Genomic DNA, 17462 nt, shown 5'->3' on the forward strand with positions numbered 1-17462 from the left:
GTCTGGAAGCAGTGTTTTGCTTTTCCATGTAAATATATTTCAGGTTGCAAATTGCTAATTTCTGTAGAGAATTTGTCTGTTCTGTGATTTTGTATCAAAAAGTAATGATTTCTAAGAAATAATTTTCGAAGAAAACCTTGTAACTTTGTCTTCTTAATCTCCCTTCCCAACTCAGAAAAGGTGGATACCTTCACTTAATGATTAACATGCTTACCTAGTGATTAATTTTTCAGAAAACTTGCCAGTGATTTATAAAACTCTGTTTTCCCATTGGGCTGTAGTACCAGATAGGTCTGGATTTTTTGTTTTCACAGCAGCTAAAAGCAATCTACCCCAGCAGCATGTACTTCCCTGCACATTTTCTGCTGGGGAGTGACTGGGCTGACTCTGGACAATGACTGCATGGGGATGAGTTGTGCCCAAGCTTTGGCCACTGGCAAAATTTGATTGGGCTTTTTTATTCAAGTCAGACCTAATTCTCTGTTCAGGAAAGGATCTGTTTTGCTCTTGGAGTTGTGATGAATATAAATACTCTTCTTAGCACAGTTGTGTCAAACTCTGAGTAGCAGAAGTCTGCAGAGCAGATATTTTGTGTACGGAGAGAGCAGGAGAGTACAAGGCTCCTGTTAGGAATTGTGCTTATTAGTCAGGAGAGGGGAAATTGGAAGGGGAGAGTAATCAGATTTCTATGACAGTGTTGGCAGTAAGATCTGATATACAGTAAGCTATTTTTTTTGGTAATGGTGAAGAACAGTGGGATAAATTTGGAGGACTTTAAAATGGTTTAGTCCTGCTTTAAAGAGAAATCTTCAAATTGTGTGTTTTCTGCTTGTCTCATTTTAAAGGAGCAAGCTCAGGTATAATGTTACTTGGGATTTCTTCAGTCGGGTGTTTGTTCCTCTGGAAATTACTTGGACTCATTTTTAGCATTATTTCTCCATAGAGTCATTTTCCTGCTGTGGTCTGCAGGTCCCTCAGTGTGTTCTGCAGCCCCTGTGCTGGGGGAATCAGGTTTGGCTGGGGCAGAAGTGCTTTGGGTGCTTGGTTTTTGGTTAAGGAATGAGTAAAGATGAGCTGATCATGTGCAAAGCTGTGGCTGTTGATGGCCAGGTTAAGTTTAATAAAAAGTTAGAAGGAAATAAAGGTTTTTAAGGATCACACCTCTGGAAGAGTCTGAATAACACCTCTTAGCACAGGAAATTTGGTGCTGTGGCACCTCTTGCCACGTGTGACAGTATCTTTAAGTTGCATTTTTCAACACAACAGATATTTTCTTTTTATTAAAAGGTTGAGTGGAGCTTTAAGCTCGATTTTGGAGTCTCAGTAATTCTGCTTTTTGCCCAAGAGCAGACCCAGGGCCCAGCACTCCTTTTGTTAGCAGAGGGAGGTTGTTCTGAGTGTTTAGCTCAAGATCGCACTGACCTTTAGTAGGGATCCTTAGAATATGTTGCAACCATAGTTTCAAACTTCAGCTCTGTTTACTAAGCAGTAAAAGCTGGAGTAATTTTTCTGTATGTGGAATGTGATAGTTTTGTCTTTCCAGTTGTTCATAGTCTGGTTTTGCTTTCAGAGAGCTTTCTGACTGTTTCTCTGAACTGCTTAGCTCCAACACAGACACATTTGTTGGTCTGTATTCTGTAGTGAGCCATGTGAAACCAGGCTGGCAGTGAAATATTGCTGCACTTATTCTGAATAATTAGAAAGTAATATCTTCCACACTCCAGAAAATGTTGTGCTATATTTAGTCTGTATAAACCAACTATAGATAGCATTAAATGAATAGAACTGATATGATAAATGAAATATAAAGCAATGCCTGAAGTGGAACTCCTGCTCCCATCTGTTTGAAAAATGTGACTGTTGAGTTGCTGGCTGCAAGCACTAGGGTCTGGGTGTGTGTGACTGTCACATGTCTCTAGTATTGAATTCACTGCCAACTGACTTCCCTTGCTCCCTCACAGCTTTTATTGGTACTCCACCAGTGACAAAATGTAGCAGAAGTAAATTAAATATAAAGACATTTAATTTTGTGTTGTGTTCAGCATTTTCTGTAAAGCTTTAAAATTGTAGTGTTTATATAATTGATAGGTACTGAAATAACATTTTGTTCTGTCTGTTAAGGTAGAAAACTTCAATGGTTAAAAATATTTTCCGTTTCTCTTCCTGAAAGTTTTGCTCAGAATAGAGTTGTCAGTAAGTTCACCAGAAACTCAAAGTCAAACCTCTAAAACCTTTATTCTAGTCTAGTATTAAAACCAGACGTGAGTGTTATAATTTACTGTTTGTCTTTGCTGATGAGATGAAGGGTGTCATCTTTTAAAACTCCAGCTTTGGGGCACAGTTGCTGCCCTCCCTCCCTTGCTGAGTTCCTCCAGTAGAAGACAGAAAACAACTGAGCTTTCTGAGCCTCATGCACAAAGCCAGCCCGAATTAGAATGCTGGAATTCTCTGTGCCTTGGAGAGTTTTACTGCAGCTAGTATTTGAGTGTTCCTGGGGAGTCTGTGGGAGCTACTCCTTTCACTCAGAAAATCTGTAGTGCGTCCCTGAAGGAAAGGCAGAGCATTTAAGAGATGGGGATGTCAGGGCCAGGCGTTAACATGTAGTTCTGGTTTTGAATGCTGTGTGCTACTTCTCATTTTAATTCTTGCTATTTTTACCTGGCTTTCCTTTTTTTCCTTTCCTTGAAACAGTCCTTTAATTCTGTTGCTCTTTGATCTTCTTAGAACTACTTTTTGAAAGAAATCATGGGATAAATTGTCTATATATAGTTTGCAGTATTCAGTAACACCAAAACCTAATGCTGCATCAGTAGTAATGTAAAGTTGAAAAATGATCTTCTAAAAGAGAACTGAGCTACACTAGGCATTAATGTGCAGCTCCATTTGCTTTTAACTTTTTGAGTAAGTAACTGCATGGTCAGTACCTCATTGTGCTCTTCTTTGGGGTTTTTTCATATGTGCTATGTGGCAGCAGGCTGTGGGACAGTTAGGCCTTTAATAACAGAAAAGTGCACATTTTTTAAATGCTTGATCCACAGATTTTCTCCCAGGCATCAAGAGTTACAGATTTGATAATGTTCTCTTTTAAAAAGATATTTGTGGCTTAACCCGTACATAGGCTTTAAATTTAGTTGCCTTCTGTAAATGGAGTAGTATCAGCCCATTGTCACAGAGATGGCTGCTGAACTAAATAAATAGCAGTAGGATGAACACTGAAAGTGGAATTTTAGTCAGCTTCTTTTGTTGATGTAGAGATTTTCTCCAAATGCCTCCAGTAGTGGGAACTGTTGTGAAATTCTGATGATGCATTACAATTTATTGTCTTAACTTCAGGCTCAGGAAGATGCTGAGAAGCTGCGCTCGGTTGTGATGCCCATGGAGAAAGAGATTGCAGCCCTAAAGGAGAAACTGGCAGAGGCTGAAGAAAAAATAAAAGCAGCATCAGAGGTGAGAGGTGGAGCTCTAACTGGATCCTGATTTATGTCTTGCAGCGTGCTAGTTTGATGCAGACAAGTTAAATTTTATAACAGAGGAAAAGGTGTATTGGGAAACTCTTCATGCCCTTCTTGTCTCCTGTAGCTCAAATGTCATGTTTGCCCTAAATACATTTTTGCATCTTTCTGTTTTGAGAATTGCAAAATGTATGTGGGATCTGGGTTTAGAATAAATTGCACAGTTCCAGGTCTGCTAGTAATAGAAAAATCTCTAGAAGAATATTTGCTTTGCACCTCTCCCAACCACCTGGCCTCTGGGTTATTGTTACACTTGGAACCAAGAAGTCAGACTTGCCCATTTGAAAGGCTTAAAGAGTAGCAGATGGAGGGTTTGGTGTCCTGGGGCAGGAAAGCTGTCCCCACCATCAGTGGCAGTCACAGCCCAAGGCTGTCCTGTGCTGTGCTGAGGAAGATGAACAGCAGCTCTGTGCAGCCAGTTAGGAATTGCCTGAAGGCTTTGGTTTTCTCTGAGATAAAACCTCCTGTGATTTCTGACTCAGCAAACCATAAAACTGAATAGTGCCATAAATAAATCTTTCAGTTTGTTCCTTGTTGCAAGATGGAATCCATGTCTCCAAGCATCTGTCTTAAAAGGTTCCCACTGGAGATTCTGCAGGACACTCATTTCAGTTATTTGTTAGCTTTGCTATTAAAAAAAAAAAAAATCAGATTTCTTCAGTATTTCTTGATATAATTGCTTTTTTGGTGATAGATTTTTTTTTTCCTTCCTTTTTGCAGCAGTCTTTCACAAAGAAAGCTTCTTTTCTTGTCCATCCCCAAGTTTTCTCTCTTCTTAAGCTTATTGCAAGTTTGCCTCATAGTAATTTTTTTCTGGCTACTGTGATTACTCTATTTTTAACTAAGGAGTTCTTATCAGTACTTATCAGCTCTTTAGATCCTGGCTATCAGCACTGATTACTTCACAGTGAAGTGATCACTTCACTGCTTTCCTGAGGTATTTTCCTTTTGACTATCTCTGTGCTCAGTCCTGCTGCTGCTGTGATCCAGCTGCTGTAACTGTGATACATTGATAAGTTTGACTTAGCAAAATTTTAATGAATAACTCATTCACGAGTAAATGCAAGCACTGCTTACACACTGGCAGAATATTTGTGATTTCTGCAAGTAAACTGGTCCTTCAGGACCTGTACATTACCTGAAGAGGCAGCACTGTAACTTCTAACAAGAAGGAAATGTCTAAGAGTGTTCCCCCACTGAGCTGGTTATTTCTCTCTTTTTATTCAGGTTAAAGAACTGAACCATTATTTAGAAGCTGAGAAGTCCTGCAGGACAGACTTGGAGATGTATGTGGCTGTTCTCAACACACAAAAATCAGTCCTGCAAGAAGATGCAGAGAAGTTGAGGAAGGAGCTGCATGAAGGTACATACCTAACAACAGTGCTTTGACTCTCTTCCACTGAGGATGCAAAACCCAGTGGAGCTGTGAATTCTTTTATCACTTCTTACTTGAACTTGATTAAAATAAATTGAGAGGAGGAAGCAGCACTTTTAAATGTGAAAGGCCATAAAATGTTTGTAGAAGAATTGAATGTGGAGTTCCCTTAGGACAGAAAAACACCGGAGCCATTCATTCCCTCAAGGCTTGTTGTTGAATATCTGCTGAGTTCTTAAGGCATTGCAAGCTCCATTCTTGCTGAAGTGATTTTAGGTGTTTATTGTATTTCTGCATAATTATGAGCATTATTTCCATAATGTGTAGACCTGGCTCCCTGAGGTGTGGCAGTGCTGAGTGCTGGAGTGAGTGTGGAAATATCCCTGCACTACAGCCCAGGGTCACTGCAGAGGAGTGAAAACCAGAACGTGCTGAAGTAAATTGGGTTGTAGAAGACAGCCTTCTGAACCCAGCACTAAAAATCCCCCAAAACTCTTAGAATTCATGAATCAAGTTGATGCATTAGTGTTCTCACTGGGAAGTCTTGAACTGTCAGTAATATATCCCTAATCACGAGCCAAGTTTGGAAATTAAGAAAATGGTAATTGAAATACGACATTATTAACCTAAATAGTTGTTGAACAAAGCCTGGCTGTTCTTGATTAGACCAATAACTACTTTTATTCCTGAAAATGCTTCTCTTTGGAAAAGGTATTTCAACACTTGTGGTTCAGAAGAATTTTTTTCTCTGTTTGCATAGTTTGCCATCTCCTAGAGCAAGAGAGGCAGCAGCACAACCAGCTGAAACACACATGGCAGAAAGCCAACGACCAGTTCCTGGAGTCCCAGAGGCTGCTGATGAGGGACATGCAGAGGATGGAAATTGTGCTCACTTCAGAGCAGCTCCGGCAGGTGGAAGAGCTGAAAAAAAAGGATCAGGTTACCTGCTGCTTTCCTCTTTTATTTTTATTTTTATTTTTTTTTTAATACTGTAGATTTACTGTGGTGTAACAGGTGTGGAAATCACATGTTGGAGGCAAGTGTGGTAATAGCTCAAAAAATGAGAACTGACAGTTTTAACTGAAATCTCCCCTTTGAATGACAGCTGGCAGTTATTGGGACAAGGATTTTAATGTTGGTGTGTACAGGAACTCTAATGTTGCCAATAGTTAAATGAAAAGGTAAGAATATCCAGAAATTAATCTTGGAGGAAGAAATTGTCCTCTGTGATGCAGAATGTCTGGGTTAAGGATGTCAGCAAGTTTCACTTCTTTCTAGGATTATTCAGTTTTCCAGTACACATCCTAGGCATACATTAAGACTTTCATTTTAAATTCTTATGCACGTACATATTATGACTTAGTGATCTATTATGTTTTTTTTATTTTTCCTTATATTCCATCATTTAGTGATCAAGACACTTCCTGCTTCACTTTTTTTTTAATGTTATGGGTTGTGTCATGACTGTTAATGGGTCCTTCAGGGGTGTAGATATGTTATGTATTTATATTCTGTATAATAGCCAGTGTACCAGCTAGTTTTGTTACTTGCTAATCTTTATAATTAGAAGTTTAAACTTGGTAATATGCTTTTTGAATAAAATCATTCTAGAACATGAATTGGCCACTAAACTTGCCAAGTAAGTTCTCACTTAAGTCAGTTTGGGTGCCTTGTGAAATGAACATTCTGTTTATTAACTAAAAGAGTATTTATGTGCTAACCACTGGGTTTTAACCAAAATAATAATTTTCAGTATCATCTTTGCAGCTTAGTTTATCATGAAAGCTGATGTCATGAGTGCTGTGGCAAAATTGAATCCCATTTTCTGTGTATGCTCTATTGACCACTGATTTTTAGGAAGAAGATGATCAGCAAAGGCTTAGCAAGAGAAAGGAAGAGAAGCAAAAAGATTCAGATGATGAAACAAAGGCTTCATGTTCTCTGGCCCCTGAAGAAACCCTTACCCAGCTCTCTAATGAAGAGGTAAAACAATTGAATCTTTCACTTGACTTGGGCATTCCTCAGGGCTTTCAGTGCAAATACAAGTGCAGAGTTACAGCCCTCTATTCTTTGTAGCTTCTAATCTTATTAAGCAATAAAATATCCTTGGAGTTGCAGTTGAATCTAGAAATCCTAATTAAGATTGGAAGACAATACTGCACCATCCTGAGAGGTGACATTAGAAATGGTAATTTACATTTTGTATTCTGGAGGTTAACTGCTGGTAGGTTCTCCTGGGACTTCTAAGCGTGTTCTAACACTCCTAAATGTTCAGGATTAAGCCAATTATATCTGAACATTCAGCAAGAGTGCTGTTGCTTTACTAACCAAATTGTTGGATTCTGTACTTAAAATTTCTCAGGGTCCTATTTTGGTTTTGTGAGTCAAATGAAGGAAAAAAATTGATAAAAACCCACCAAGTTTTGTGTTATAAGAGCTTATTTAACCTTCAAGAGACTTGAGAGTTTTCAGAGTGAGACAGTGCCTTTTTCTAAAATAATTTTTGAAGAGAAAAAATATATACTTTAATATATGTATTCTGAAGTAATTCCTTTACTTCTTTTCAAGGATTTATAACAGTTCAGAATGCAGAAAGATGTTCAGAATCATGAGATATAAATGTAGCTGAGATCTAGTTCTGCCCTTTAGCCTACAGTCACTTTCTGTTTCAAATACTGCTTGTATCTTCCATGTCCAGATCTGCAAATGAGGCACATTGGTGAGGAACAAAAATTTGTCTTCTCATGTTTTCTTTAATCTCAGTTCATAACATATTCTTTAGTCTATCATTCGCAACATTTATTTGATTCCAAGAATTATACATAATGGAAAATGTATATTTTGAGAAGGAGCATAATTTTCAGAGTGGTTTGGGTTTGTATATGTTTGGTTTTATTATTTATGACCTTTTTAGCTGTTCAGAATGTGTTTTATATGTTGTAATCAGTCATATCATTCATCAGTTCTTACAACTTGTTGTAATTTTTTATAACTTCTAAGATCTTCTCTCTTGGGCACTTTGCAATACAAACAGATGATTTGTTGCTATTGTTTTGGTTATCACAGAACAGCTGTAGCCTGAAAATGCAGTTTTATGTAAGTCTGTATTGTCTTGACTTTTTTATTATGAACTTTATATATATACACATCCATATGTAAATATTATACCTTAAAATGATTAAAACAAGGCACTTACAGCAGTCATAAAACAGTAGTACATTATATATATATATATATATATATATATATATATATATATATATATATATTATAGGTTACAAGCACTTACATGCAGTGCCAGCAGCCTGCTGGTCTCTGGACCTATTTCAGAAATTATAATTTTTCTCAAGAGGCTGGTTCCAGTTTTACTTCCTTATGTGTCTAATGGCAAAGCAGAAGTGTATAATATTTTGGAATGTATTTTGAAAGCAGTCATGAGCTTTTTAAATAAAGCATTACTGCTCTCTTTACAGTGCTACAAAAAAACCCAAAATAGATTGAGAGGCTCCATGTGCATGACACATATCACAGGACAATTTGTGTGGCTTTTGATGCTGGTGTTCCCCAGGTTACCTTTGTGTCCAAAGCCCAGTCTTTTCCCTTTTCTTTTTATTTTGTGTACAAATAATGTTGTGAAGAAAATATTTTGGCATTTTGTCAGACACTCAAAGCAGAAGAGAAAAATAGAAGAACAGCATACAGTTGTTGGTATAGAGTAGATTTTAAGTATATTTTTCTCTGTCAGTTTTTTGTTTTGTTTTATGAAAGACTTCTGAATTTCCTTTTGGAGTGGAGTATCTGCCTTCTGTTGTGTAGATTATGGCTGTAGAGGAGATGTTGCAAGTACATGTGTTCAGGGGAAGCATCTTGCCTCAAATACTGGAAGATGGAAGGTGGCTATGTCCTTGCTTGTCTGGCAGGAAGGTGGCATTACAGAAGCACTCTGTTAACAGAAGAATTTCTTTACTTGTTTTATTTGGTTTTGAATTCCAGCTGGTTCATTTCTGTTCTCTGCCCCTTCCCCTGTGACCTTAAACTTAGCAGATGTTCTTGCCAAGGAAATTTAAACTTGCCTTTGCCGTTTCTGATAATTAGTGTCCAGCATTCTTCCTGTACCACTAAAATGGAGTAAATAATTGTTTTATTCCTTGATTTTTGTTTCCAGGTGCATGTGAACAGCACCCATGGCTCAGTCCATTCCCTGGATGCAGACTTACTTCTTTCCTCTGGTGAATCCTTCAATAAACCAGACTCTGATGTGTTTAAAGATGGACTACGGAGAGCACAGTCAACAGACAGTCTGGGCACATCTGGATCCTTACAGTCCAAAGCTTTAGGATACAACAACAAAGCAAAATCTGCTGGGAACCTGGATGAGTCAGATTTTGGACCACTTGTTGGAGCAGATTCAGTGTCTGAGAACTTTGATACGGCTTCCCTTGGATCCTTGCAGATGCCGAGCGGGTTCATGCTGACCAAAGATCAGGAAAAAGCAATCAAAGCAATGACACCAGAGCAAGAAGAGACTGCTTCCCTGCTCTCCAGTGTCACCCAGGGTGTGGAAAGTGCTTATGTGTCCCCCAGTGGGTACCGCCTGGTCAGCGAGACCGAGTGGAACCTGCTGCAGAAGGAGGTGAGTGAGTCCTCTGCCTTGCCCTGCTGTGGGCAAAGCTCTGCCTCCTTTGCTCTGCCCAGAGCCAGTGTGAAAGGAGGAGGTCACATCCAGAGCAGCAGCTGTTCACTTTGTCCTCTTGGAATGCTCTGGAGGTGGAACACATGCAGTGTAAGGTCCTGCTCCTGGGACAGGCAGCTTTGCTAAACACGAGATGCTTTGGATTTCTAGAGGGGTCTGGCAGAGGTGGCTGTTGAGCTCAGTATTGTCTGAGAGGGGGAAAAAGCTGGGACAACTTAAGAGTAGGAGAAGATGGGAAGTTGAGGAAAGGGCATTATATTGGAGCTGGGGATGAGTAGGAGAGGACAGAGGAGCAGAAACAGCAGAGCTGGGGGTGCTCCTCTGTGTGCCAGGGGCATTTGCTGAGGGCTGTGCACGGAGGAACTTTGGAAATGAGAACTGTGCCCAACACACAGAGTACCACAGAGAGGCTCCAGGAAATGGCTGGGGACTTGCATCATCAGAAGCCCATTTCTGAGAGCCACAAGCAGCAGATTAGACTAAGTCCTGGGCCAGTTGCACTGTGGATGACCTAGGAAATTGTTGCTTCTGGGTGTTCTGCCTGTCAGTTTTTCAGCAGCTTTATATGATGCCAGTTCAAAGCTTGCAGTTTGTTTATTGCTGTAAAGGGGAGTATTTGGGGTTTCCTGTGGTTTCTCTTTCAGAGGAAGAGAGGCCAAGGAGCAACACTTCAGGAGGAAGAAAAGGTGGGGGAGATAATAATCCATACTGGTTGAAAAGGGAGACAAGATGGGAGTAGAAGAAATATATGAATGTAGTGAAGGAGAAAAGGCCAGATGAAGGACAGATTAAATGAAGAACTACCTTCTTTTCTTGATTTGTTGACATATAACTTAATGCAGATCATTGCTTATGAGGTCTCTCCAAACCTGTTGTAAAGTTGCTTTATTGTTGTTGTTTTCCTACTGATTTGCTGTATCTGGGGAAATTACAGCATCCTGAACTCAGAGTTGAGTTAAATCCCTACTCTGAGTGTTTCCTTGCCCTGTTGGCATTTTGTTGACACTTCAGCCCTGTCTCAGAATCCAGAACAGAAATGCAGCTTCCCACATGTTCTGGAGGCAGGAGCACACACTGGGGTGTGAATGCCTCTTGCTGTGGGTTGGACATGGAGGAGCAAATAGAAATACAGATCCAGCTCCAACTTGACCTACAGCTGGAACTTTGATAAAACTTCCTTTTGTCCTCTTGGCCAAAATCATTGCAATGACAGCAGGTTTACTCTTGGTTTCCCTGCTGCCCACCCCAACACTGTTATTTTCTTCTCTCCTGTTTGGTTTCTGTTTGTCAAAAGGAAACAATAGTGACTTGCTGAACTCTTTGTGTCATGGCTTTTTGTGCTGATGGTGGGACCCATGGCAGGAAAAGCTGATATGAGTTATCCTTCACTTTTAGAGCAACTGCATCCTGCCATTACATGATTCTGTCACTGTCTTTTGTCTGCAATGTTTTGTGGCCACGCAGCACACCTGAGTGTGTGTGGCATTGCTGCATTCCCTGGAGACTTCCCTGGGCTCATGGCAGGTGCTAACTCTGTGTTCTGCAGGTGCAGAATGCAGGGAACAAGCTGGGCAGGCGCTGTGACATGTGCTCCAATTATGAGAAGCAGTTGCAAGGTATCCAGATCCAGGAGGCTGAGACCAGAGACCAGGTGGGATTTCTCTCATTGCTTCAGCCAGGCTTTTGCAGCCTTTTTGAACTACTAAGGGTACAGCAAAGAGCCATCTGCTGTTTTATTCATTGATTTTAATTGAGCAATATCAACATACTGGATAACTTGATATGTTATTGACATTACTTGATTTGTTATTCGTGTCTGGCCATGAGTACCAACATGTATGTGTTTCTTAGGGGTTCACCTTGAAGAACCCCTTTATTTGATGCTGTAAGACCATGCATTAAAGGCAGTGTTCTATAAAAAACGCATTATGCCCATGCTGAAGTCAGTATCTTTAATAATTTATATTTTAAAATGCTTGCCATGCATTAAATTCTATTATCTTTGATACTGTATGAACTGTTAACAGAAAAGGACCTCATCCTAGCAGTACAAAATGACTTTCAAGTCTTGGAGGATATTTGTTTCCTGCCATATACCAAAAAACAATTTTCAGCTGGGTGTGGAAGGCATGAGTCACATTCTGCTTTGAAATAAGTGATTGAAGTCATTACATGGCCATGGTCCAGTGCAGTTTGATGTCCTGTGTTTCCTTAGAGGGATAATCTGTGCTGGAGGCTGTTTCAACAGCAAAGAGACTTCTGGGTTGCATAGGATTTTTGAGGGATTTTATGTTGTGGTTTGAAGAGTGAAGGGGTTCAGGAAATAAATCCTCCCCAAGAGAATGGAAAATGAATTAATTTTGTTGTGATAACACAGGTGAAAAAGCTGCAGGTGATGCTGAGGCAGGCTAATGACCAGCTGGAAAAGACAATGAAAGATAAACAGGAATTGGAGGATTACATGAAACAAAGTGCTGAAGACTCCTCTAATCAGGTACAAGGATTTGGTAATTGAGATCCAAGAATGATGAAATGTTCTTCAAAAGTATGCAGCAAGAACTTGTGTTTTGTTAGATATGGATGGGCTACTGGCTGCAGAGGCAACACAGATGAGAATTTCTAGGGTTAGTTATGCTCCAACTGAGTCTGCCACAGTTTTTAGATAAATCTGTTGTGTCTCTAACATTGTATTACCCAATTTTGACCTTAAAATATCATCTCTAATAGTGAAATTCATTACAGAATGGCAGTAGGAATTTGAGTAACATTTGAGTTTTGGAGTGCCCTGTGTCTGAAATGACCCAAACATGCAAAGGGAGCCCTGTGCTCAGCACAGCCTTGTTGCTAGAAGAGTGGTTGTGTTCCACCACCTGCTCTTAGCAATGTTTGACACCCAGTTAATGGACTTGTGGTGAAGAATGCAGTAATGAGGAGCTGAGCAGGCATTAGCAGGGCTAAAATAGGCACTGAACTCCTTTAAAATAAGAGCCCACTGGAAAGATTCTTCAGTCTGAGATATGTACCTAATTCTTCTGGAACAATGAAGCCAAATATAATCGATGGTAGTCATAGTTAAAAATAAAAAGAAGGAAAAAACTCATCATCTTTGGCCTATTAAAGCTTACAATAGTAGGTACATGCTGTGTACAAGACACTGAATTTACTTCTCTTGGGCTGTGACTTTATCTCTTCCATCCCACCCAGTTTTTTTTCTTACTAAAGAAACAGTCATTAGACAAAGTCCAGCTTAGACAACAGGAATATGTTTATATGTTCTTCTGGCTGTTCCAGGGTGCTGTTAATTAAATAATGATTAATCTTACATGTGTTGTTGTGGAAAGATTTGTGAAGTTTTTGAAGGTGAGTGTTTTCAGAGGAAGGCATGAAAATTCAAAAAATGCTTAAAACTTAGATAAAAGCTCTTCAGTTTCCCTTCCGTGTCTCTGAAGTGGATTACATGTAAGCCTACATGTAAATTTTATTAGAATTAACTGTTGATTCAGAGTTTGGTAAGTAGAACATAAAAATATTGTTGGGTGCAGAAACATAAGATCTGTCCTTAATGCCTGGAGCTGCTTTCCTGCTTTACTGAGTGAAAAATTAACATAAACTTCAGTGGTTTAGTTTGAAATTTCCAAGTACCTATTAGTAATGATAACAGGCAAGGGAACTTATTTCTTTTCCAGAATCTGTTCCATGCTTTATTTCTTACAAGTCTATCTGTGTTTTCTTTCTTTAAGATCTCCTTGCTCATGGCCAAGTGTCAGAAGTCAGAGAATTTCCTCAGTGAGCTGCAGCAGGCATTTCTGCAAGCCAAGAGAAGTGTCCAGGAGCAAATGGTAAGACAGGTTAATTCCAGCCCTGTTTGTCTGACCCTGGGAGCTCAGTGTCTGTAAAAGGCTTTGTCTGCCCAGCCAGGTTTGGCTGGAGGGGGCTGAGCATCTTCATTTGCAAAGGGCCTGGTCCAGTGAGCTCTGATGGCAAGTGCTGGAGCTGGAACAGTTTGTGTCATTCTGTGCTGCTGTCTGTGTTCATGCACATCCAGCAGCATGGAGATCACTGGCCAGCTTCTTTTCTCTTTACTCATCATCTAATTCCATGTTTCTCTGGTATCTTCTCCTCAAATCTGAAGACAGTTAATTTTCTCAAGACTCTTTTTTTTAGGATTCATCACAAGTGCCATCATTAGTGAATATTTTCTTAGGTTTTAGAGATAAATGATTAGTGTTGTTACAGGTTAGGCTTAAAATAGCAGCCCTAAAACGCAGGGAGAGGTAAGTATGGGAACTTTGTTTTTTAAAACTGTTTTTGAGCATTTTGTTAGAATTAAACCAGAGAATAGGAAGAGGACCTCATGTTCTAGAATTTAGTTTGACTTCCTTAGGGCGACTCATTCCTTTCTATATCAGAATCAAGTTTCTTCTTTTTTCTTCCCTGGCACAGTGTTTGTGGGGAGCCAAGAGAATTCATCCTCATGAACTCCAGTGTTGCATTTTTGGGGTTTGGGATTGTGTGTAGCACAATAGGACATTGTTGGCAGAGATGTTCTGCATGAGAACGCATCTGGTAGACGTGCAGGAGATTCAGAAAATGTGTTGATCTGAGTCTGCTTCTCCTGCTGCCCCCCTGTAACACAGCTCCTGCCATTGCTCAAGACCCTGATTCCCTGTTTCCACTCTCCTTGGGAAGCTACAGTGGATTTTTTACTTTGGTAATGCAAGCAAAGCCATGTCCTCTTCATCCTTCAACCTTTTTTTTGCCATGGGATCAGCTGATGCTCTGATGCTCTCCTGGGAGGACAGTGGGAGGCAGACACCCACCGTGGAAAGTTTCAGGGTGAATGTTTCAGGTTTTTGGATAACCTGCTCTTACAGCTGAGTGCTGACGTGGTGTTAATAAACATCCCTGCCAGCTCCTGAAGGCACCTGGGATTCCCCATGCTCCTTCCCCTCCATGAGCACAGCCAGCTAATGGATAAACACAGGAGGAAAGTGGGAAACTGAACAAAGCTGTATTTATCACTTGCTTCCTCCTCTCTGCCTGGGCACTTAAAGTTGACCTTATCTTTTTTTCTGGTGCATAGGCCAGGCAAGAGGGAACTGGCTGTGTTGATCCACAGCATCATTTTGTTTCCCTTCTTTACAAAGAACATCAATGCACCAGATTTCTGAAAGTAGTGGTAGTAGAGATCTGAGCATGACTCTGAGTGTGAATTTATGTTCTTCTTTGCTTTGTAGGCTGTCCTGACTCAGTCAAGGGAGCAGGTTTCAGAAGAGTTGGTAAGACTGCAAAAAGATAATGAAAGCCTTCAAGGAAAGCACAGCTTGCATGTGTCCTTACAGCAGGCTGAAGATTTCATTCTACCAGAAGCAGCAGAGGTAAAGCATTTTTAAATTATTATCACCAACAGTGCTTGTGACTGGATCTCGTTGGAATATTATTCTTTATCAAAAAGCTGTTTCAAATAGCACAAAGAACAGTAATTGGGATTTTTAACCCTGTAAGCCTGTGATGGACGAAGCCAGAGGTGTGATCCCCCCGTGCCATGACTGCTTGAGGGCATGGATGGATTGTAAAACCAGTTACCTGTGGCCTGACAGCTGCTCTGTGGTCAGTGGGGTGTGGGTTTGGCCCAGATCAGGCAGTTCAAGCTGCATTTTCCAACTGAGCAGTGTTCACTGTCAGCAGAGCCCCACTGTATTGATTCAGTATTTCAGGTGAAGTCAGTCACTTCTGTCCAGTTAAGACCAGCAATAATCCAAGGCCTTGAATAATGATAAGCCTTATCATCCCTTTTATGGCCACTCCCTTTTTTAATCCTAAGAGATTTGTTGGGGCTGAAGGGCAGGGGGAGCATCCTAAACCCGTGGGGGTGTGAATCTTACCATGTTTTCATTTCCTGTGGCCAAGCAGGCCATGACTGGAATTTCTTGCTGGAAGCAGGGTCTGGGATGTCAGGACAGAGCCTGGGGCAGCACAGCTTTGTCCTTGTGCAGACACCCCAGTGCTGGGGTGTGGGACAGCAAAATGCACATCTCTGCTAATCCTTGATCCAGGAGCTCCGTGAGCTGATCCTCAAGTACCGGGAAGACATCATCAGTGTGAGGACAGCAGCAGATCACCTCGAGGAGAAGCTGAAGGCAGAGATCCTGTTCTTGAAAGAGCAGATCCAAGCTGAACAATATTTGAAAGAAAATATAGAAGAAACTCTACAGCTGGAAATAGAGAATTGCAAAGAGGAAATAGGTGAGCATGGGTGAAACGGTCTCAAAATAGTAATGTAAGAAATTAATAAGATGAACAAAGGCTTGATTTTGTAGTAGACCTACCTGAATTCTAAATACTGTCCCCTTTTGAAAGCAGAGACACCAAAGCTGTGCAGCTGAAAACAGAAGTACAATTACTAGTTTGCTTTTGAGGTACCTTTGATGCAACATGAGCTTAATTCTCCTTTAAATATTAACAGAAGTAAACAGGGTATGAACAATTTCCTGTGTTTCTTGCATTTAAGGTTTAATATTCTTGTTTTTTAGCTTCCATTTCCAGTTTGAAAGCTGAACTGGAAAGAATAAAAGTGGAAAAGGAACAGGTAAGAAGCCCTTTCACACTGTGGGATTTTTGGGTTTGGTGGTATGGGGTTTTTTTAATGAAGGATTTTTTTCTCTTTACTGTATTGATGCTAGTGTAGGAGTTGGACACATTCATAGTTCTGTTCCTTAAAAAGGTGTTTGATCTGTTTTATTGATCTGTAACCTAAATATTGGATTAACTAAATCCTAACTAATACTAGACTACCTAACACTGACCTAAATGTCAGGTTTGGACATTACTCTCCAGCTCCAAAAGTAAATAAATGAAGAGAAAGTGATGTTGTTCAGGTGTTTTCTCTGCCCCTAGAAGAGATTATTTAAGCATGTATCTTTCTGAGTCCCAGAAAGATACTTAAGACTTCCTTATGGAGGGATTGTGGGAGATGGAAATGTTAGGAAGTTTAGTTAATTTTTAAATTATTATTATTATTACACAGTTGGAAAGTTCTTCGCAGGAAAACCTGCAGCAGCTGGAGAGTCTGCAGGAGGCAAAGAACACTCTAGAAGAACAGCTGAAGAAGGAGACTGCAGCAAAGGTAGCTATGATGTCTGATGTGAAGTGTAGCTGCATCTTGTGTGGTGAGCAGCTGTGTCAGAGAATGTGGCAATACCTGAGAATGAAAAATAGAAGCTTTTGAATGTTGGTAAGAAACTGGCAGGGCAATAATGTCCTCTGGATGTGGTTTAAATCCTCACCCCTGTTCTCACTGGGATTTGTCAAGTGGTGGGTCTGAATTGCTGCTGACCTGAGCATCCCTAGGGTTGCTCTGCCAGGTGAAGGCTCAGGACATTCCTGCCTGTGCAGTGTCCTGATAACCAAACCTTGGGTTGAATGCTTTGATGCTTTTGAAGAAATGGTTTTTCTGTGATTGCTGTAGGAAGAGGCTCTGCTTCAGCACTCAGGTGAATTAATGGTGATCTGAGCACTCACACTCTGCGCTCTCTTTTTGTGGTTTTGGAATTTTGTACCCTTTCCCCCAACACTTCTCTGACTAAAGCTCAGGACAGCAAGACAGTTGTACTGCAAGCAGCAAATTACTGCTCTTACCATGAACTTACTCACTGAAACTCAGAAATCTGCCTTTGTAGTTTGAGATCCCTGCTCATGGTGCTGTTAAAGGACTTTGGGCTTTTTCATGCTTCAAGCAATCTATTGGCACCTGCTAATGGGTATTAACCCCTGATTTTGCACTTTGGAAAACTGAGGTGTGGAAAGACTGGCTTAGTTTGTTACCAAGGCCCTGTGAATACTGTGCTGCTTTCTTCTGGTATTTTGCTTTAATAATTTTATA

At 40.3% G+C, this 17462-nt stretch overlaps 1 protein-coding gene across 1 annotated transcript in view; it reads left to right on the top strand.

Annotated features, from left to right (window-relative positions):
• RABEP1 (rabaptin, RAB GTPase binding effector protein 1) overlaps positions 1–17462 on the top strand; it is a 44583-nt gene that overhangs the window by 23436 nt on the left and 3685 nt on the right. Inside the window, exons 5-16 of the mRNA XM_062506845.1 lie at positions 3334–3447; positions 4740–4875; positions 5648–5826; positions 6745–6870; positions 9053–9520; positions 11127–11231; positions 11958–12074; positions 13321–13419; positions 14818–14958; positions 15637–15826; positions 16114–16169; positions 16608–16706. Of these exons, the coding sequence (XP_062362829.1) occupies positions 3334–3447; positions 4740–4875; positions 5648–5826; positions 6745–6870; positions 9053–9520; positions 11127–11231; positions 11958–12074; positions 13321–13419; positions 14818–14958; positions 15637–15826; positions 16114–16169; positions 16608–16706 (1830 nt within the window). The remainder of the gene's footprint in view (positions 1–3333; positions 3448–4739; positions 4876–5647; positions 5827–6744; positions 6871–9052; positions 9521–11126; positions 11232–11957; positions 12075–13320; positions 13420–14817; positions 14959–15636; positions 15827–16113; positions 16170–16607; positions 16707–17462) is intronic.

Source organism: Cinclus cinclus, chromosome 22, assembly GCF_963662255.1.
Source record: "Cinclus cinclus chromosome 22, bCinCin1.1, whole genome shotgun sequence".
NCBI lineage: Eukaryota > Metazoa > Chordata > Aves > Passeriformes > Cinclidae > Cinclus > Cinclus cinclus.